We start from the raw sequence: 23,994 nt of genomic DNA, 5'->3' as shown, positions 1-23,994 counted from the left end.
ACTAATAAAAGGAGGGCTTAGCAAAATGGAGAGAGAGGGAAATTTAAGGGAGAATTAATATTTAATTTTTCTTGATGTTTCATTACTTATTTCATCATTTTTTTAAACATTAATGCGGTCTGTTTTTCAAAATAGTCTGGCTTAATCCCATAGTCGTTGTTTTAATATTTTATTAAAACAACTTTAATTTATTAGTGGGAAAACAAGAAATAAGGGAACTGATGAAGATCTGTGGCGAGATCTGAAACTATAGTATTCCCTGCCTTACCCCTTGGTAAATATCGCCAATTTTTCCCACTAATAAATTAAAGTTGTTTTAATAAAATATTAAAACAACGACTATGGGATTAAGCCAGACTATTTTGAAAAACAAAATAGAAGTCGTCATCCCAAACAAAAAACGCCAACCCTCCTAATTAATGCGGTCTGTTATAAAAGCATAGACGAAGGAATGCTCTCACCGAGTATGTTCGAATTGAGTATGTTGAAAACGCAACTCAAAATAAAATGGCAAAAAATACAAGTTAATAAATATTTTGTTCTGGCAAAAGACAACTTGGGGTTAGTTTTTGATGGGAACAATATCCTCAGACAAAAATATACATGAAAATATTGTCATTTTTCGCAAAAATCGTCTTCGAACTTTTTTGAGTTTTCTTGTTTGAGTAGCTTGACGGCGCAAAATTGAGTATTCCGTCGTCTATCTTTTCATTAGTCTATGCTATGAGCTTAATGGGCATTGCGTATTAAAAGCGCAAATAACATAATGGATATTGCCCATTAAAAGAGCAAAGAGCATTTGGCCGGATCTACATCTTGCAATTTACCCCAAAACAAAATACAATTTAGTGAACACACTGCGTAGTGCGTGTTAGGGCGACCCCAACAAAAACAAGCACAATACAATTTCTCTGTCCATTAATTTATTAGTCTATGAACGTGTATTTTCGGAAAAACGATTAGTGTGTGTCTTGACTAAAAGTGCTATTGTGAATGTTCGTGTTGACATAAAAATAGGGAAAAACGGGGTTCGTGAATGGGAATATAGTGAAGCGGGTTCGTGAATTGACTTCATTCTGAAATAATGCCATTGTTACTATACTTCGGCAGATGGTGCTGGAAATCAACATACGATATTAGGTGTAGCTTTGTTCTTGCTAAGTGATGTTCTCAGTTAGAAAATTTTAAGTGCTCAGTCACACTTATACATATACGTATAATGACATGTTATCCCAGCAAACCAATCGTACCGACTTCGTAACGAAATCGGAACAAAATGTCGGACGTATCGTCCGAAATCGTAACGATATCTTAACGAAAGTTGTATGAAGTGGTTGACATAATTTCGGAACAAAATGTCGCAGCGACATTGGATCGATTTCGGTCCGATTTCGTAACGAAATCTGAAGAAAATCCTTAAGAAATTCGGAAAGGAAATTTCTATCCGACATTCGTTCCGAAATCTGAACGAAATCGGTACAAAATCTGAACTATTTCCTCTCTGAAAAATCGTTTAGAAATCGGAACGAAATCTGAACGACTTTGCTTCCGAAATTGTTCAGACGTGTCGGACATCAGACATTTGGTTTGCTGGGATCTTATATAAAAGACAATGTGTATATGTTAGTATGTATGTTCCGTATAGACTCAAAAACGTCTGAACCGATTTTGTTAAAAATTTCAGAGAATTTACAGGGAACACCCGTGGTGAAAATAGGCTATATATATTTTTTTGAATTTTGGATGGGGCGGGGTACTCCCCGTATGCCCTACTTTTTTAAAAACGCTATTTTAGCAATCCCACTTCATAAATATGTTATATATCCAAAACTACTGAAGCGATTTTCCTGAAAATTTCAGAGAATGTATAGGGAGGACCCGTGGTGAAAATAGGCTAGAATTTTGGAAGGGGCGGGTACCTCCCCCATGCCCTACTTTTTTAAAAAACCTATTTTTGCACGCCCACTTTTTAAATCTATATATATATATATATATATATATATATATATATATATATATATAATATATATATTTGTTTGCACGTTTGTTTGTGCTTATAGCCTCAAAAACCGCTGAACCGATCTTCCTGAAATTTGTAGAGCATATTGCTACATCGCCTGGAATGAAAATATATCATTTTTTTTTAAATTCCGCGTTGATCTGGAGATATAGCATCAAAACCGGAGGTACCTCCTACATTTTTGATTTTGTATGCAAATATCCTTAGAACTGTTACAGATACAATCTTCAAATTTGGTATATGTAATGGAATTTGATGTAGAAATAAATTTACCAAATGATTTTCAAATCGGTTCAGATTTGGATATAACTCCTATTTACGTATATTTTCGGCCGACTTCCTTATTTCATGCACCAAACGCGCCATGTATGTCCAATTTCAATGAAATTTGGAATGTGTGACGGAATTTGGTCTAGACATAATTGTGCCAAATTATATCGAAATCGGCTCAGATTTGAATATAGCTCCCATATGTATTTTCGCCCTATTTCTTGTATTTGATGTACCAAACATGCTATATACATATGTCCAATTTCGCTGAATTTTGAAATGTGTGACGGAATTTAGTCTAGACATAAATGTGCCAAATTATATAGAAATCGGTTCAGATGAATGAAATTTGGAATGTGAGACGGGATTTAGTCTAAAAGGAAATGTGCCAAATTATAGCGAGATCGGTTCATATCGGAATATGGCTCTCATATATATTTTCGGTCGATTTTATGTTTTTGATACGTATGTCCAATTTCAATGAAATTTTGAAGTCAGTAGAAGTCATCATTATATACAGAAGTACATATAGTTGGGAAGGAATAGACCAAGTCTACAGCTATTAAATATACAGTGTTGGTCACACAATTAGCACACCTCACTACCAATATTTATTTTGCCTAAAAAGACCTTCAAAAGTAGTTGTATTGAATAAAGTGTTTGTACTAATATATTCTCAGTAGTATGCTTAAAGAATACAACGCAATACAGAAACTGAAACGTATCTGTCAATTTGACTAACCCCCAAAAATTTAAAAATGTCCTAAATTCAGTGGACACCTAATTAGCACACCTTAAAAGAATCACTAATATTGTGAATAGTTTCAATATGTTCGTCCATATTCAGTTTGAAATCCCTTTTGTTTGGGAATAAGTTCGAGTCTGCTAGATATACTCTCCACCCGTCTCCGAAATTTCAGTGTCAGAAGGGAATTATATAGGGTACACCTTGGGTCCCAAGGACTGATGGAAATTTTAGTTTTTTAGTGTTTTTTATCGATTTTTTCACATGTAAACAAATTCAATGAGGCAAGTAGTTTATAGAAACATCAAATAAAACATCATATTCTTGTTCATCTCTGTAAATTTGCGACTAGTGCGATGTACCCACCAGCAGTGTGCATCTGTAAAATCCGTTTGACACAAAAATTTTCATTAAGAAACTGTAATATGATGGTTTGAGCTATTGATTATATAAATACTTATCCATCTGGACTGAATTTTACCGATATGTCGTGATGTATGCCACGATAAACCTATGTTCATCTCTATGGGACCTACGCAAATTTCAATAATTTTGTAAACATAAGGCAAATTGGAGATAGTCTAGTGAGACCGCAAGATAATATGTTTCCCGGAGCTTAAAACGATTGAGTTTAAAATAAATAATTCAGAAAACATTTATCTTGAATAGTATATGCCTACTTTCATTGATTCTGACCAATTTCAGCAAACCTCAAAATCCTTTATTGTTAGAAAGGGCTTATACCTTTAAACATACTCATGTGCTACGTGTTCACCTAGCGCTTTGTTGACAGTTTTGTAGTGATAGGTCTTTGGTGTTATTCAGACTTGTAATTTTGAATAACAAATGGTGTTATAAGTTGATCCTTCTTTACATAAGGGTGCATTTTATTGATCTTCATTCTATAAACCCCTTCCATATCGAAAATTTTCTTGAATGAATGATCTACCTTAAACACTTTTTGAAAAGTTTTTGCACTTTATATTTAAATTTCAGTAATCGGTTAACAATTCCAATAATTTCAGATTCAATTGTACATTTGTTTTTAAAGTTTTGGCGACTTTCTAACGTTTAGGTGTACATTACGAAAAATGGTCCGCTATTGGGATATATTTTGAGATTCCGGGGTGATAAATTATTTTTTCTTTGAAACAAGTAAAAACGGCGTTAAGTTCGGCCGGGCCGAACTTGTTATACCCTCCACCACGAGTTGTATTGAAGTAAAATGGAATAATTAGTTTCCTTTCGTGTGTGAAGAAGACTTAATACTAAATTTCAGCAATTTCGGTAAAACAATGTGAGGCACCATTCTATGGGGGCTATTTTAAAACGTCGATATATACCGACAAATTTCTGACGGAAAGATTTTAGGCTCAAAGAAGACTAAATATCAAATTTCCTATATTTAGGTAAGAGAATGTGGCTAAAACTTAAAAAATACCGAAAATCAAGAAGTACGCTTCTATGGGGATATAGGAAGACGTGTACCTATGCTGATAATACTCTTCTGGAATATTTTATAATTCTTGGAAGACGAAATAACGAATTTCAGCCATTTGGGTTGGATATTGACGTCACAATCTTCAGTATTACGAAAATCGGGAGGTACCGTTCTATGGGGGCTATATCGAAACGTGGACCTATACCGACGAATTTTTGTCAGAAATGGGGCAATATGAAAGCGTGGACCTGTACAGACATATTTATGGCGAAAAGTTTTATATCACATTGAAGACTAAATACCAAATTTCAGCCATTTTGGTGGAATATTGAAGACCCAACCTTTAAAATACGAAAAATCGGGAGGTACCTTTCCATGGGGGCTATATGAAGGCGTGAACCTATACCGACAAATTTAAAGGGGAAGTTTGAGTACCCCCAACGAAGTCTAAATACCAAATTTCAGCCATTTCGGTGGAATATTGAAGACACAACCTTCAAAATACCGAAAATCGGGAGGTACCGTTCTATGGGGGCTATATGAAGGTGTGGACCGTTACCGACAAAATTCTAGGGGAAAGAAGACTACGTACAAAATTTCAGCCATTTTGGTAGGACATAGAAGCTAAAACCTTCAAAATACCGAAATTCGGGAGGTACCGTTCTATGGGGGCTATAGGAAGGCATGGACCGATACCGACAAAGTTATGAGGGAAAGTTTTATACCACCAATGTAGACTAAGTACCAAATTTCAGCCATTTTGGTAGGATAATGAAGCTAAAACCTTAAAAATACCGAAAATCGGGAGGTACCGTTCTATGGGGGCTATATGAAGGTGTTGACCGATACCAACAAAATTCTGGGGGAAAGTTTTATACCCCTTAAGAAGACTATGTTCCAATTTTCAGCTATTTTGGTAGGATAATGAAGCTAAAACCTTAAAAATACCGAAAATCGGGAGGTACCGTTCTATGGGGGCTATATCAAAACGTGGACCGATATATCCCATTTTCAATACCAACCATCCTGCAAGTAATAAAAACTTCTGTACCAAATTTTGACTCTCTATCTTTAAAATTGCGAGCTGTATCTTGATTTCAACAGACAGACAGACGGACGGACTGACGGACGGACGGACGGACGGACAGACGGACATGGTCAAATCGACATAGAATTTTATGCTGATCAATAATATATATACTTTATAGGGTCTCCGACGAATATTTCGATGTGTTACAAACGGAATGACAAATTTAATTATACCCTCCATATGGTGGAGGGTATAAAAATGATTTGTTCAATGCGTTTTGAATATGAATTAACTTCAATATAAATAAATTAATTTTTTTTATATTAATTGAATTAAATTAAATAATCATAGGGTGTGCTAATTATATGTCCCCTTGATAATTTAGGCGTCTTCACAAAACTTTTATTTTCAAAAAACCACTGATAATACTATTCACTTATATCATTAAATCTGTTAAATACATTATAGAAAAGGATTTTGTTTACGAAAATATTGCAATTTGCCCTATCAAAACTCTTAGCTGACTGAAATCATTTTGTCCCAAAGGGGTGTGCTAATTATGTGACCAACACTGTATATGGCTGAACCGATATTCTGAAAATTTCAGAGAATGTGCAGGGATCACCCGTAGTGAAAATAGGCTACATATATTGTTGAATTTTGGAGGGGGCGGGATACCTTCCCCTATCCCCTATTTTTAAAAAAACGCAATATTAGCGTGCCCACCTTTTTAAATACATTTCAGAGAATGTGCAGGGAAGACCTGTGGTGAAAATAGGCTATATATTTTGTTGAATTTCGGAGGGGGCGGGGTATCTTCCCAATGCCCTATTTATTGAAAACACCTTTTTAGAAAAACTGACAAACGTATCGGTGAGTTTGCGAGGCAATAATGGTTATATCTGCGACCCTAGGTACTCATTTTAGAGCCTAAAGATCGATTCTTGAAGGATTTAAGAAGAAAATCACGTTTAGATTTCAGACAAACTCTTCCAGTTATACTATTGCAGCAGATGAAATAAATGTATGCCTCAAGTCATCAGTTTTGGTGGTATGTTAAAATTGCATATCAACACCAACATTTCTGAAGATTTTTTATGTATAGTCACTAATTAGCGATGCAAGAAAAATATAATTGATGATTTAATAAAAGGTAACATAAAACAAGGGACAGCAACGCGGACCGGATCGGCTAGTTTTTCATAAAGTCCAGGGGAGACTTTACTCAACCGGTTGAAAAATATTTAGTTATAAATGCATTATTCTACAACTAACTACAAATTGGTTGAAAAGTCATCTATAGATCAATCAGATTGAAAACTAAAAAATAGACAACTGACTATCTCTGCATAGTTATCAACCAGTTTGAAAATAGTCAGTTACAAAGCAATTATTCTACAACCAACTATTAATTAGTTGAAAAGTCATCTATAGATCAACCAGTGGAAAACGTTTAATGTTCAATAGTGTGTTTTCGACGCAATAATTCTCATATACACTTTCGTAATTATTTCGATACAAATGCAACATACAATTATACAAGCTTGTTTTGACAGACTCGACATACGGAAGGAGGGACAACAAGGAATCATAACTGAGAAACAACTGGTGTCAAAATAAAAAGTCAAAGATAAAAGCAAAAGAGAAAATTAAAAGAAATTAAAAATAAATAAAATATAATAAATAAGAAATATTTTTTTAACTCTCTTTAAAATAGTTAGATATAAATTAGTCAAAAATAGTTGGTTTTTAATTAGTTAAAAGTAATGCAGAGATGGACAATTGTCCACTGCCTAGCTCATCCCTTGTTAAAATAGTTAGTTGGCGTAATGGAAAATAATAGAAAAATAACCACTTGTGGTTATTTTTTAAACAAGTTATATACTACTTTTAAACTAATTTATTTTCCCGCAGGGGTATTTAACCGATTTTAACGATGAAAAAGTTATTTTGTGTGTGTATTCTTATTTTTTATTTTTATATTCTTAATACGCGTGTGTGTGTTTGTGTGTGTAGTATACAAAAAATGTAAAAAATATACAAATTAAAAATATTATCATTAAATATTGCACAATTCATTATGTTACGACTTGGGATTACGATTAAATTCTTTATTTAAGGAATTACTACCGTCACATCGACATCTGAGCAAATTCCAATAGGCCTGACGATATTCTGAAGACATTAACACATATATAATGGGATTTATGCATGTCGTCATGTAAACCAACAAATAGCCGCTTATGTTGAAGACATGATTGTCGGACAAGCCCTTCCAGATTTTGGTTAGAGTTATTGGCAAATAACAGATCACAAATGAAACAAATATTACGAGAATCATTTTCAAAAGACGGCGATCCTTCTGACTCATACGTCCTGGATAAATAGCAGAGGCATTTGATGTATTTACCATTGAAACATAATGATTTTTACGTGGACTAAAGCGGGTGAACGATGTCCTTATGGAGGTTTTAATGGGATTTTTATTTCTGCAATAAAGGAAGAAGAACTATAACACACATTCATTTCAGATGTTTTATGTGTTGTGCGTTTACTTACCGAGTTGTTTCCTTGGGCGGGTTGTTATTAGCTATCTGTTGTGATGGATTAGATTTGTCCGCATCCTGTAAAATATATTATTTAGCACCCATAAGTATGTTTGCCAAAAGGGTTTGAAAGGGATCTTACATAAAGTGATTATTGAAAATGAGGAGAACTCAAAAAGTTAGATTTATTAATATAGGCCACTTTTGTTAAAATGCACCCAACCACACCTGGAATATTCAGCAATACAATTCAAAATAAAAAATTGAACATTAACCTATTTTACATTACATTAACCTATTTTGCATTATTGTAAATGTGATCTTTTCTTCTTCCATTTACAGGCTTTCCTTTTGGAATACCCCTAATAGAGTTTTTTAATCTTTATTTACATTAAGGATATTACATTTTTAATGATGCCTCAGCGCATAAGAATAAAACATTGAATTTTCTCCACATTAGCTTTTTGTCCATTCCGAATCCTGAATATTATCCGACCAACACCAAATCCAAAACTCTCTGGACCCCCCCTCATTAACCACCAAGTGACGATCCGATCAAAATCGCGACGCGTAGCGTGATTACAAAAAAAAAAAGAACAAATGGGATGCATTAGCGAATATTACGATATCTCCGTTGTTTGACCACCTACGCCAACCTAGCATCGCCAAAATAAATTTGGCTTCTTCATCTGGGGGACCCCCTTCAACCATCAACATTTTGAGATGATCCGATTCAAATTCCGATTTGTAGCGTGATTACAAAAAAAAAATGAAACAAGTAAGAACGGCGTTAAGTTCGGCCGGGCCGAACTTGTTATACCCTCCACCACAAGTTGTATTGAAGTAAAATGGAATAATTAGTTTCCTTTCGTGTGTAAAGAAGACTTAATACTAAATTTCAGTAATTTCGGTAAAACAATGTGAGTCACCGTTCTATGGGGGCTATTTCAAAACGTCGATCTATACCGACAATTTTTTGACGGAAGGTTTTTAGACTCAAAGAAGACTAAATACAACTTAAAAAATACCGAAAATCAAGAAGTACGCTTCTATGGGGATATAGGAAGACGTGGACCTATACTGATAAAACTCTTCTGGAATATTTTTTAACTCTTGGAAGACTAAATAAAGAAATTCAGTCATTTCGGTGGGATATTGACGTCACAATCTTCAGTATTACGAAAATCGGGAGGTACCGTTCTAAGGGGGATATATCGAAACGTGGATATATACCGACGAATTTTAGTCGGAAATGGGGCAATATGAAAGCGTGGACCTGTACAGACAAATTTCTGGCAAATAGTTTTATATCACATTGAAGACTAAATACCAAATTTCAGCCATTTTGGTGGAATATTGAAGCCACAACCTTCAAAATATGGAAAATCGGGAGGTACCTTTCCATGGGGGCTATATGAAGGCGTGGACCTATACCGACAAATTTAAAGGGGAAGTTTGAGTACCCCCAGCGGAGTCTAAATACCAAATTTCAGCCATTTCGGTGAAATATTGAGGCCACAACGTTCAAAATACCGAAAATCGGGAGATACCGTTCTATGGGGGCTATATGAAGGCATGGACCGATACCGACAAAGTTCTGGGGGAAAGTTTTATACCACCAACGTAGACTAAGCACCAAATTTCAGCCATTTCTATGGGGGCTATATCAAAACGTGAACCGATATATCCCATTTTAATACCAACCATCCTGCAGTAATAAAAACTTCTGTACCAAATATTGACTCTCTATCTTTAAAATTGCGAGCTGTATCTTGATTTCAACAGACAGACAGACGGACATGGTTAAATCGACATAGAATTTTATGCTGATCAATAATGTATGTACTTTATAGGGTCTCTGACGAATATTTCAATTTGTTACAAACGGAATGACAAATTTAATTATACCCTCCATATGGTGGAGGGTATAAAAATGGGATGTATTACCGACTATTGCGATATCTCCGTTCTTTGATCACCATCGCCAACCTACTTTGTATCATTGTAAAGGTAGGATTTTCTACTTTCAAAGTCATAATTTGCTTTTGGAAGGTCCCCAACTAAAGCTGTGACATTCGTCATTACAATTAAAATTGCAAAGATGAAAAATTGTGTTGGATAAACTGCTATTGCGATATCTGCCAACCTATATTACATCGTTTTAAAGGTGATATTTTCTACTTTCACTTTCATTTCGCTTTTGGCATACGCCTTATAGAAGCAAAGATATTCGCTTTGGAATAAATAAGTTGTTTGCCCATTTCGACCCCTGAATATTATCCCACCATCACCAAAAGCAATAGGTTTCTTCATCTGGGGGACCCCGTTCAACCATCAAAATGATCCGATTCAAATTGCGATCTGTAGCGTGATTACAGGGTTTAGAATCTAAATCTAATTATAATCTAATCTAAACTTTAGAATCTAACTCTAAACGGACACACATAGCAAGATCGACTCTGCTCGGCGAGACATTCATTTTGGTATATATAAGTATAGATCTTCGACAATTATTTCGATGTGTTACAAACTTTTTGTGTTGGGTAAGTATAATAGCGGTAGTGACCGGGGAATTGAACGGTGTAAAGGTTACACGTCTTGCAACAAGGCAAGACAATATTCCAAGTTAGGAGAATTGTATTTTTTGGAGCTGCCATTGCAGATTTCGTTGTAATGGAGGATCCCAAAACCAAGCGCTTCAGCGGTTTTGGTTTCACTACTTATTCCCATTCGTACAGGATTGATAATACTCCAAATATTCGCCCTTATAAGATTGATATTCTGTAAAGTTTTGAATTTGTGGGTTACGTCTTCGGGCATTTTTGGTGACGAAATATTAAACACAAAAAAGCATCTGATTTGAACTAAAAAGATATTTTCTTTAAAGAAATATTCACCATGTGTTGTAAAATGTTCAGAGGTGTCGTGGTCAACATTTTTATACCCTCCACCATAGGATGGGGGTATATTAAGTTTGTCACTACGTTTGTAACTACTCGAAATAATCATTGTAGCCAAACAAACTATATATTCTTGATCAGCGTGCAATTCTGCATCGATATAGCCATGTCCGTCCGTCTGTGGAAATCACTCTAGCGTCCGAACGGATTGACGTAGGTGGGTGAAATTTTGGGTAAATCTATTATATGTACGTAGGACTTTTGGTATTGAAAGCGGGCTATGTAGGTCCACGCTTTCGTATAGCCCCCATACAAAATGACGTGTCGTCGTTTTAAGGAATTTTTAAGATATTTGTCCCATTTAACCACCGAATTGGTTGTTATTTGGTATTTTGTGCTTCCAGAGACCAAAAAACATTCCTACCAAAGTTGGTTTATATAGGTCCACGTTTTGGTATAGCCCCCATATAATGCCCCATATAAAGTACGCGTCATTTTAATATATTTTGAATGTATTAGTCCCATTTGACAATAGAATCGGTTGTAACTTTGTATTTTGTGTTTCCAGAGGCTAAGAAACATTTCTACCATAAAACGTTTATATAGGTCCACATTTTGATATAGCCCCATAGGACGATATCTCCCGATTTTCGGTATTTTGAAGGTTTTGGCCTCATTATCACACCGAGATGGCTGAAATTTGGTATTTAGTGTTCGTTGGGGGTATGAAACTTTCCCCCAGAAATCTGTAGGTATAGGTCCACGCCATAATATAGCCCCCATAGAACGTACCTTCCGATTTTCGGTATTTTGAAGGTTGTGGCCACATTAATCCACCGAAATGACTGAAAATTGTGGTGGAGGGTATAAAAAGTTCGGCCCGACCGAACTTAACACTTTTCTTACTTGTTGTAATTATATCTGTAATAACTAGGGATAATGATTGCGCGGCTTAGTTGGCCCTTTTAAAAAAATAATATTTATAAAGATCTGCTCGCGAATCAATACTTTAAACATATCAATGTATATAAAAATCTTTTGGTGGATCAATATTTTAGTTCATTATAACCTTTTTTGGTTTTAACCGCATTCATTGGGTTGGAATGAATAAAATAGGTAAAATAAGAATATGGGGTAGGAACAACAAAATTTGTTCGTTAAAGCCCCCGTCCGTTAAAACCGTGTTCGTCTGTAATATTCTTATTAAAGCTTACTTTTAAATCCTAACAAATTGTAATAAATTTTATTCGCGGAGTACCAAAATTTTGTTCGTTATAATCGTGGTCATTTTAAGAAGTTGAATGTGTGTACAAATAGTAAGATAAATTCTTTGGGAACACAAAACTTTGTTCGTTATAAACGTAGTTTCTAATAACCTTTCTACTGTGTAATTCTTTGTTTTAGTTTATTTTTGCATATACATAAAGTATTAAAAATGAATAAAAAGCACGTAAGTCAACCGCTATTAATAGGCCAAATTACCTATAGTGCATTGCCAAGAGACGCCACTACCTACCACAACGATAAGCCTGACGAGCTGCGTAACTAACAGCGAAGCCGGTTGCTTAATTTGTTGGTTGTGTGGGAATCTCTTCAGCTTTCTTTTTTTCATATGTAACAAATCTTCAATCATTCAGCTCAACTCCATCGAGAGATTAATAAAAATGAATATTAAATTATATTTGCCCTAACAGTCAATATTAGAAATAGATAAAAACTTTGGTTGGGCATTGGGTACCCTTCAAAAAAACTATGAAGAAACTAGGAAAAAGAAAGACCACCTGCTCTAATGTTGACGACCCCCGCAAGCGTTTAAAGAACCATGATCTGAGAATCTGCACCTGGAATGTTCGTACTTTATAGAGAAGGTACAGTTTACGCACTGCCATACGCATATATTGTTACGAATGTAACTGATAGGTTTATGTTAGTTTAGTTTTATTTCCGTTAATTTAAAAATTTGAATTATAACGTAAAGTTTGTATTACGCTTTTACTTTATTTAAGCAACAACAACTACCATGTAGAACTCTCTTCATCATTCTAGTCGTTACATTACCTTTTGTTAATGTTCTTTTGTTCGTTTTGCCATAATAATGTAATTATCGTTTAGTTCCTACTTCTTTTATTTCGTGTAGTTGTTTGTTGTTGTAATTACGTCATTACTGTGCTTGTCTACTTGTATGTATGTGAGAATGGTTGTTCGCTTAGTGCGAATGTGCGTCTGTGTGTTCGCTGCTCAGATTCGAGAGGTTGCCATATGTTCTAGATATTTCTAGACCAAGGAGATTTTGGGTATAAATAGAGTTACGAATGGCAACATTGAGTTGAGTTGTGTTTTAAGCGTTGAACTGAACAGATCGGTTAAAGAAGTGCTGCGTGCTAACTAGAGACAAGCTGTGTGCTAGTAATTAAAGTCGGTTCCGAATAAGTGTAATAAAGTAAATAAAGCATTGTAGAAACGTAATCTAAAACGAACCCTGTTTTATTTGGTACAAATCGTACTGGGGAATAAAACAACGTCTACACGGACATTAGTTAAATCTAATTCCGTAACAATTGGTGTCAGCAGTGAGATTACGACCATCCTACAATGAAGTTTAAGGATCTACGAGTGGAAGACTTGAAGAAGGAGCTAAGTAAGTTGGAGTTGTGTTCTACTGGCAACAAGGCCGAACTACAAAAACGCTTGTTGGAAGAGTTCGAGCGCCGTGGAATGAACATCGACGAATATGAGTTTGATATTAGAGATGAGACTTCAGAGGCGGTTGCAAGTTATACGGAGCTTGCCGAAGTGATTACAGCAACGTTGGCGAAGGAATTTAGTAAGAGAATGGAAGAGGAATCTATTGCAATAAATGAAAGCTTCAAATGTCTGACGGAGGAATTCGACGAAAAATTGGAAGAATTAGAGGCAAAAATCAGCGAAAGACTCGATAATATTACGCAAGTTATTGGAAAGCGATTCGAGGTTATGGAAAACCATTTAAAGAAATTGGATAGGCAATTTCTGGCCCACGACGAGAAGATTGTGAATCTGGAAAAGAAAATGTCTGAACTGGAAATCAAAGGAGGACCAGTGCGAGTTATTGATAACACTCTGAAAATCAAGCCTCCTGAATTCGACGGATCTACATCGTTTGATGTCTTCAAATTACAATTTGAGACGGTTGCTTCGAGAAATTCGTGGAACGATAACGACAAGGCGGTTCGACTACTTATGGCATTGAAGGGCGGTGCTGCTGACGTATTACAGAATATTCCCGCCGCTTCTAGAAACAGTTATGGAGATATAATGGCTGCTCTTGAACTTAAGTACGGTGGCGGACATAAGCAAGAGACAATGGTGAAACCTCAGGCTTGCAATGTGCGGAAGCTGGAAGTTGAGGACAACAATCCTCAGACCGTTGTCGAACTAATGAAAGATGCACTAATGCAGGTAATAGATAAAGTGAAACGAAGGGCTGGCAAAACGAGGAGGACCTGCTACAACTGTCGGAAAGCTGGACACATTGCACGAGAATGCAGATTGCAACGACCAAGGACCAGATCCGCCTCACCGCCTTTGAAAAGCGAAGACCAACTGGTGGCCAAGAATCTGGAAAGAGGGACATCAGGTGAATCAAATAAAGTGAATTCCGTCAATCACGAGACGCCGCTGGCAGAGGATGAAAACGATGGTCCCACAATTTCCATAGCGATTGTACAGCAGAAAAACCACAACCTTACAACAACTGGTTACATCAATGGCGACAAGCGAATTCTGACCTTGGATACAGGCGCATCAAAGTCAATCATCAGATCAGATCTGGCAGAAGGAAAGATAACGCCACTAAATGGAGTCAGACTGCGCACAGCAACGGGGGAGCCTGCGGCAGTACATGGAAAGATAACCGTGAGACTTACTATTGCCAATAAATCGGTCGACTACGAGTTTATAGTGGCTGATATCGTAGACGAAGTTATCATAGGCGCAGATTTTATGATTGCCTTTGGTCTTAACCTGGACATAAAGCACCGTGTGATGACATGGTCCAATGTGGAAATACCGATTAATGTGGGCTACAAAGAGAAGAAAAGCATGTGTCGCCCTAGCGCAGAATCTGACGAAATCGCTGTAGATGTCCGTACGCTGAAGGTGGAAGCCGCCGAAAAATGGCCAGTACGAAAGCGGAAAAATCTCGCAACGAGGAGGAAAAAGCGAAGATGTACGTCGAGGAAACGTCCATCGAAAAGCGACCGTACAACAAGGAAGGACAAGTCCGATGAAGACCAGGTGACACTTAAGAAGGTGACCACAAAGAAAGAAGGTATAACGTCAAGATTCCTGGAGAGAAAGCAACGTCCAGAAGAGCAGAAGTCCAGAGCTGACGCAGTAGAGGGTACATCTAAATCGGTTGCCACCACTACGGAACGAGAACTGCGTCTAGTCAAGAGGAACAGGCTTAAGCGGGAGGCAGTGCTACCAATGCCCATACCACCGAGAGGGAACTGTGCCTATTCGGGACGAACAGGCTTAAGCGGGAGGCAATGTTACGAATGTAACTGATAGGTTTATGTTAGTTTAGTTTTATTTCCGTTAATTTAAAAATTTGAATTATAACGTAAAGTTTGTATTACGCTTTTACTTTATTTAAGCAACAACAACTACCATGTAGAACTCTCTTCATCATTCTAGTCGTTACATTACCTTTTGTTAATGTTCTTTTGTTCGTTTTGCCATAATAATGTAATTATCGTTTAGTTCCTACTTCTTGTATTTCGTGTAGTTGTTTGTTGTTGTAATTACGTCATTACTGTGCTTGTCTACTTGTATGTATGTGAGTATGGTTGTTCGCTTAGTGCGAATGTGCGTCTGTGTGTTCGCTGCTCAGATTCGAGAGGTTGCCATATGTTCTAGATATTTCTAGACCAAGGAGATTTTGGGTATAAATAGAGTTACGAATGGCAACATTGAGTTGAGTTGTGTTTTAAGCGTTGAACTGAACAGATCGGTTAAAGAAGTGCTGCGTGCTAACTAGAGACAAGCTGTGTGCTAGTAATTAAAGTCGGTTCCGAATAAGTGTAATAAAGTAAATAAAGCATTGTAGAAACGTAATCTAAAACGAACCCTGTTTTATTTGGTACAAATCGTACTGGGGAATAAAACAACGTCTACACGGACATTAGTTAAATCTAATTCCGTAACAATATTACTGTCATAGAGGAAATACGTTAGATTAAGAAAAGTGTCACAACAACTAACGGCAACGCACAGTATTAATGCTGCCATGACATAAAGCATGAGTTTGGTTGCTGATTTGTAGTTAGTCGGAGGTTGAAACATCCGGTAAATGATTTGCTACAATTCGGTTAAAAACTATATTTTTCTACAGATTTTAATACCAAAATTGGAAAGGAGAATATCTTTGGCCCAACGGTCTCCACAGTGAAACGTTTGACAATGAAATTAAGCTGATAGACTTCGCAGAGACAAAAAACTATGTAGTTAGCAGTGCCAGATTTAAACATCACGTTCATAAAGGCATCAACTCGGATCCTCACCTTGTTGCAGCAACGGTACATATCCGATTAAATGTAGCAAATAAAGTACGAACAGACAACACGGGAAGTTCGATGCAACACAACAGATAGTCACAATGTATTCCACTCAACTGGCCGGATTTTGCGGCTGTTACATATCAAAACAGTCTAAAATTATTACGCACTCGATGCAAACAGCCGCAAAGCCTAGAGACCACCATGAGTTCCTTGGTCATGGTCGAGCTGCTACCGAAAAGAAGAATGCCGCATACAATCAGTAGCAACTCGTAGCGCTTGAGAGAGTTACCGGGAGAAAAGGAGAGAGGAGAAACATCAGAATGAAGTCCGAATATTCTACCAAAGAATGAAACATCAATCTAATGACTTTGGTACATGCACATCCTCGTGCAAAGACGAGCAAGGTAATCTGGTAACATATACAGAGAATGTACTCGGGATATGAAAGCAGTATTCTTCCAAACTATTGGTACTAGTGAAGATAATGAAGATACCACTGTTCCAATCCCAAAAGATGTTATTGAGACAGGAGAAGCGAGTACCCGATGATTGGAATATGAGCATCCTAAGTCCCGTTCACAAAAAAGGAGATATGACTGTGTGCTCAATCTATTGCGTATACGAGTAAGAAAGGGTCTGGGATATTGTGTGAACGACTAGAGCAAGCTCACCAACAACTACAAATGCAATTGCACACACACGAGATTATCTCTCCCTCTCTCGATAAAAGTCGTGTGCGTTAGTTCATTGCTTTCTTGTTAGAAAACAAAGAAATGATCGGTGGTGAGATTTACGTTGAAACTAACCACAAATAAGATTGTGTGTGTTCACACAGAATGGGCTCGCGAGCCCTGTGATGAAGACAGACCATTGGACTAAAGCAGTGTTAATCACCACTAGGCTCGCGAGCCGTGTCTGTGTGAACACACACAATCTCAATTGTGGTGAGTTTGAACTTTACTCTCACCACCGATCATCTTCTTTGTTTTAGCAATGAATTAACGCACACGATGTTTATCTAGAGAGGGATAGATAATCTCGTGTGTGTGCCCAACACAAACGCAGCGGTTGAATATGTTGTTGCTGGTGAACACTGGACTAAAGTCTATGGTCAATGAAATGATTGGAGCATACAAATGCGAAATTAGACCTGCCTCAGCCACCACGGCGCCCTCGGGCGCTTGGTGAGTGCACAAACACAATCTTGGCGCTTGGTGAGTGCACAAACACAATCTTACTTGTGGTGAGTTTCAACGTTAATTTCACCACCGATCATCTTCTTTGTTTTCTAACTACAAAAAACATTCAGTGCCAGCATAGCTTTCAATGAAGAAGGTGGTGCTGTCGCTTGTTTTCGTGATTTTCAATTTTAACAATGAATTAACACACAATGTTTATCGAGAGAGGGAGAGAAAATCTCGTGTTTGTGAGCACACAAACAAAGCGGTTGCATTCGTAGTGGTTGGTTATCGCTGCTTTAGACCAATGGTGTGCACGGCCATCCACTGGTGGTTTCTGTAAAATACTCTAAGTTTAATTATTCAACAACACTTGGGCGTTTAATTATTTTTTGTAATAATTCTTTAATAATTCATTTGTAGCACGATTTTAGGTAATATAGTGCTTAAAAATGTCTAAATATGTAATGAAACAACAAGAAAAATTAAATATTAATTCCCTCTTAAATTTTCTCTTTTCTTATTTTGCTCACCATTGTTTTAGACCAGACGTGTGCACGGCCATCCACTGGTGGATGCTCTAAAATACTCTTAATTTAATTAATTCTACAACTCTTTAGCGTTTAAGTATTTTTTGTATAATTCATTTGTACAACGATTATAGACAACATTAATGCTTAAAAATTTGGAAGAAATATGTAAAGAAATAACAAGAAAAATTAAATAATAATTCTCCCTTAAATATTCTCTTTTCCTATTTTGCTTACCATTGCTTTAGACCAGCGTCAGGCAAGAGAGCTCACACATGCTCTCAGTAAACGCCCTGTAGGGACTGTGGCCGATTTAAAGCTAACATAAAGCTAGCTTTTTTTAAACATAAGTGGCATTTTATCGATAATTTTGCCTTATGCCAACTGACTAATTTTACAAGGCGATGAGCGCCTGAGTAGTCAGTATTGTCCAACGCCAGATAACTTTTCGTGGCATTTTATCGATAATTTTGCCTTATGCCAACTGACTAATTTTACAAGGCGATGAGCGCCTGAGTAGTCAGTATTGTCCAACGCCAGATAACTTTTCGACTGATAACTTTTTTTGCCAATTTTTAGTCAGTTTAAAACATAATGTAAAAAAAAAAACAATTTTTGTTTCTGTGTGTTTTTTTTTTTTTTGACTTTTCATATTCTCTCTCTCCCTCTCTTTGTCTCTCTTTTTTTGTTAGAGAGTAGAAGGGGCAAATTTGTATATTTCCTTTGTGTTCCTTTTTAATTCCAGAATAATATGAGTAATATGTACGAATATGTTCAGTCCATCAACACTGTATTCTATAACTGGATGCTGCATTTATACGAAGAATATTAAGAAAAAGCAAGTGCGAATTATTTATACATTTGTGCCTTATTTCTTCGACAAACACAAATACTTTGCAGACGGTACATGTTTCTGTTTTCAGAGTGGTTAATCTCTAGATAACTTTTCGACTAACTTTATATTGGTCGAAAAGTTATCTAGACATGGACAATTGCCGAAATTTTTTTCTGTTCAAAGTGGTTCATCTCTAGATAATTTTTTAGCCAGTTTTTAGTCAGTTTAAAAATTATCGATCTATTATCAATCATTTTATCAACTGGTTAATAAAAGTCCGACAGGGCGGTTCTCTGTCCACACACACACAATTCAACTAATTGAAAAAGCGTGCACTTGCACAATAACACCCCCAAAAGTATGCAATAATAATATTTGGTGCCTATCGCTGCTTTAGACCTGGAAACGACCCAAGAGATACAGAAGTAAAAGTCGTATAAAAAATGTTAATTGCTAACTCAGAATATACATTTTTGAGTTATGCCACTCTTTGAGTAAATGAGCGATATGTTCCCAAACAATCCAGTAGGGACAAATGAGAATTCTTTCATATCAATGAGTACACCCCGATGTATACTAGCTCAATGATATTGTTACGGAATTAGATTTAACTAATCTCCGTGTAGACGTTGTTTTATTTCCCGATACGATTTGCACCAAATAAAACAGGGTTCGTTTCAGATTACGTTTCTACAATGCTTTATTTAATTTATCACACTTATTCGGAGCTGACTGTTATAGCTAAGTACACAGCTTTACTTTACTTCTTTACTAGTCGATGTTTACACTTCGGTATAAAGTTCACAACTGCTCACTGTTTGCCCGGCATCTCATATTTATATGCCCACATTTGTCGTTTGGAAGTATCTAGAGCATGCATCTGGCAACATCGAGAAGCCAACTAACAACAAACACACAGACGCACACTCGCACCTAGCGAACAACAACAACACACATATACGGGATACAAACACAGAATACAGACATGACGTAATGGACAAAGTAAAGTACAACAAAAACAAATACTGGGCGATAATTGAACGATTATGGCAAAACAAATGGAAACAAAGGCACATTAGTAACATGTAAAGAACTATAATGATGAAGATAATTCTACATGGTAGTTGTTGTTGCTTAAATAAAGTAACTGCGTAATAAAACTTTACGTTACAATTCAAATTTTTAAATTAACGGAAATTAAACTAATTTAACATAAATCTATCAGTTACATTCGTAACATTGCCTCCCGCTTAAGCCTGTTCGTCCCGAATAGGCACAGTTCCCTCTCTGTGGTATGGGCATTGGTAACACACTGCCTCCCGCTTAAGCCTGTTCCTCATGACCTGGCACAGTTCTCGTTCCATAGCGGGCCAACCGTTCTAGATGTACCACCTTCATCTTCGATCTAGGGCTGTCGCTCTTCTGTATGCGATACACGACGTCATTTATTTTCGTGACTACCTTGTAGGGGCCTTCCCAGTGCGTTTGTAATTTGGGGCATAGTCCTTTTTTCCGTTGTGGGTTGAACAATAGTACCAGTTGCCCTTCTTGGAACCCATCAGTATTTGCCGCTCGATCGTACCTCGCCTTCATGCGATTGCTGACCATTTTTATCCGATGGCGTACTGCATCGTGGACTTCACTGAAAGAGTTTTGACTGTCTTCATCGTTATCAATTTCGGGGTTTGGTGTGGCATCGAAGATCAGGTCACCAGGCAGCTTTAATTCATTGCCGAACAAAATTCTGGCTGGGGTTCGAGATGTGGAGTCATGAATGGCCGTCCTATAGGCTAGTAGGAATTTTGGAATATGCTCATCCCAGTCTCTTTGGCCGCTATCTACCAAGTTTCGTAGATGCTCTTCCAGGGTGCGATTAAATCTTTCCACCATGCCATCTGATTGTGGATGCAGGGGCGTTGTCCTCGTTTTCTTGATTCCGTAGGTGTCACACATTTCTTTGAAGATCGCTGACTCAAAATTTCTTCCTTGATCGGAATGAACCTCGGATGGGACACCATAGCGACAAATCCAGTTCTTGCTGAACACATCCACTATTGTCTTAGCTTCCTGGTTGGGAATGGCATAAACCTCTGGCCATTTGCTGAAGTAATCCATGACCACTAAGACATACCGGTTCCCAGAGTTGCTTATTGGAAACGGTCCAGCCACATCCATTGCGATTCTTTCAAATGGAGCTCCTGAATTATACTGTTGCATGTGGCCTCGACTCTTCCGGGTTGGACCTTTAGCTCTTATACACCTCTCACAATTGGCAATCCAGTCTGCAATGGATTTCTGACAGCCGACCCAGTAGAACCTCTGCTTTATCTTTTCAGCAGTCTTTGTTACACCAAGGTGTCCTCCACTTAGCCCATCGCGAAACTCTGACAACACGTCTTTTATTTTGGAGTCTGGTACGACGATCAAGTTACGGTGTGTTTTTCCATCGCCGCTCTCCCACTTACGATGTAGGCACCCATCTATTATAAGTAGACTGTTCCACTGGGCCCAATAAGATTTCAAAAGGGGGCTTTCGGGCGCTATTTCTTTGCGACTAGGGCGTTCGCCCATTTCCATAGCAGAAATTATTTTGCCTAGGGTGCGATCTTTTCTTTGTTCCGCCGACCAATCCTCGCCGGACTCAACCTGCAGTAGCCAGACATCGACGATACTTGCTTTGCTTTCAGCCTTCAAGCAATGTCTACAGTCAATTTTGCATGGCCGACGAGACAGGGCATCAGCATTACCGTGTTTTCCACCTTTTCTGTGCTCGATACTTAGGTCATAACTCTGAAGCCTCTCTATCCAACGGGCCAATTGACCTTCCGGGTTCTTAAACTGGAGCAGCCATCGCAGAGCGGAATGATCGGTTCTTAGCAGGAAGGGCTGTCCATACAGGTATTTGTGATAGTGTTTGATGCTCTCCACAACTGCCAGCAGCTCTCTCCTCGTCACACAGTAATTCCTCTCAGGCTTTGACAATGTTCGGCTGTAGTACCCGATGACTTTTTCTTGGCCGTCTATTTCCTGGGAAAGGACACCACCGATCCCGTATGCACTGGCGTCAGTGTCCAACACAAACTTACCGCCCGGTACAGGGTACGCCAAAAGAGGGGCTGTGCAGAGCATGTCTTTGAGTTTTTGGAATGCCTCTTCCTGATCGTTGCTCCACAGAAATTTCTGCCCTTTTTGAGTCAATCGGTGTAAGCTTGCGGCAATGCTGGCAAAATTGGGGACAAACCGACGGTAATAGGTGCAGAGACCCAGAAAACTTCGCAGCTCATGGAGGTTTCGAGGCTGCGGCCAGTCTCTGACGGCTTTAATCTTATCGCTATCCGTCGATATGCCCTCCGTCGTCACATGGTGCCCCAGGAACTTCACCTCTCGCTGGAAGAGGTTACACTTCTTCGGGTTAAGTTTTAGACCCGAAGACGATAGCTGCTGGAGTACATTCCTTAAATTCGTGAGGTGTTCGTCGAAGGTCTGTCCCATGACTATGATGTCATCCAAGTATATAAGGCACGACTTCCACTGCAACCCTTTCAGCACCCGCTCCATCAGCCTTTCAAAGGTGGCCGGGGCGTTGCAGAGCCCGAATGGCATGACATTAAATTGCCAGAGACCGCCGTTAACGCCAAACGCAGTCTTTTCCTTATCTTTTTCGGCTATCTCTACCTGCCAGTAACCACTCTGCAGATCGAGGGTAGAGAACCATGACGTCCCGGCTAAGGTGTCTAGTGTGTCATCGATTCTTGGGAGCGGGTAGCTATCTTTCTTGGTGACATAATTTAGTTTTCTGTAATCCACACAAAATCTGGTACTTCCATCTTTCTTCTTGACCAGTACTACTGGGGAACACCAGGGACTCGACGACGGTTCGATCACACCACTCTCCTCCATTTCGCTTATCAACTTCTGGACTTCGTCCCTTTTTGCCAGTGGAACGCTTCTTGGGGCCTGTTTTATTGGTCTTGCGTCTGCTGTGTTTATTTCATGTTTCACCACCGATGTTCTTCCTTGATGCCCTTTTGTAGACGCAAAGGTAGAGGCATGTTTCCATAATAACTGCTTGGCCTTGTTCTTCTCGGAAGGTGATAAGTTGTGTGTCCACTCTTTGATGTAACCATCGAGGTGCTTCTTTTCCGTGGCTGCTGATTTTTCGGTGTTATTTTCCAAATTGATTACAGCTTCGGCTGGTGTACATTGTCCAAAGTCGGAAAATTGGCAAATTTGTTCTTGCTTATCTGACAGGTTCAAAACTCTAACTGGAATCAATCCATCGTCGTTGCTTTTCACCAGGGCATTCGCTATTAAGATGTTACTATTTTTGTTCTCTGCTGGTTCCACCACCCACAATTTCCCGACTCCACAATCTCCATCCATTGGTACCCATATCAATGTTTCGGCACAAGGCGGTATAATCTCTGGATGTTCCATAGTCAGACGTCTAATAGGTGTGTTTTCCTCGTAACCCATATTTAATGGAATTTCCACATTGGACCATGTCATCACACGTTCTTTCATATCCAGATTAAGACCAAAGGCAATCATAAAATCTGCGCCTATTATAACTTCGTCTACGATATCAGCAACTATAAACTCGTAATCGACCGATTTATTGACAATAGTTAGTCTCACGGTTATCTTTCCATGTACTGCCGCAGGCTCCCCTGTTGCTGTGCGCAGTCTGACTCCATTTAGTGGCGTTATCTTTCCCCTGGCCAGATCTGATCTGATGATGGACTTTGATGCGCCTGTATCCAAGGTCAGAATTCGCTTGTTGCCATTGATATAACCAGTTGTTGTAAGGTTGTGGTTTTTCTGTTGTACTATCGCTATGGAGATTGTGGGGCCGTCGTCGATGGGAGCCAGTTCACGCCCCGCTGGACTGGCTCGATTTAGTTTAACGGTGACTCATTTGCAGAACGTTGAGCCACTCTTTTACTTCCTTTTGACGGG

At 38.1% G+C, this 23,994-nt stretch overlaps 1 protein-coding gene across 2 annotated transcripts in view; it reads right to left on the bottom strand.

Annotated features, from left to right (window-relative positions):
* Positions 1 to 7,454: 7,454 nt before the first annotated feature.
* Positions 7,455 to 23,994, bottom strand: part of LOC141399556 (G-protein coupled receptor moody) — a 56,503-nt gene continuing 39,963 nt past the window's right edge. For both annotated transcript variants that reach the window (XM_073978538.1, XM_073978539.1), the window contains exons 5-6: positions 8,066 to 8,130; positions 7,455 to 7,995 (exon numbers count right to left, since the gene is read on the bottom strand). In XM_073978538.1, the coding sequence (XP_073834639.1) occupies positions 7,590 to 7,995; positions 8,066 to 8,130 (471 nt within the window). In that variant the 3' untranslated portion in view covers positions 7,455 to 7,589. The remainder of the gene's footprint in view (positions 7,996 to 8,065; positions 8,131 to 23,994) is intronic.

This window comes from Musca autumnalis, unplaced genomic scaffold (assembly GCF_047663935.1).
Source record: "Musca autumnalis isolate F117 unplaced genomic scaffold, ASM4766393v1 scaffold_3, whole genome shotgun sequence".
Classification (NCBI taxonomy): Eukaryota; Metazoa; Arthropoda; class Insecta; order Diptera; family Muscidae; genus Musca; species Musca autumnalis.
This window is presented reverse-complemented; position numbering and strand designations above follow the sequence as displayed.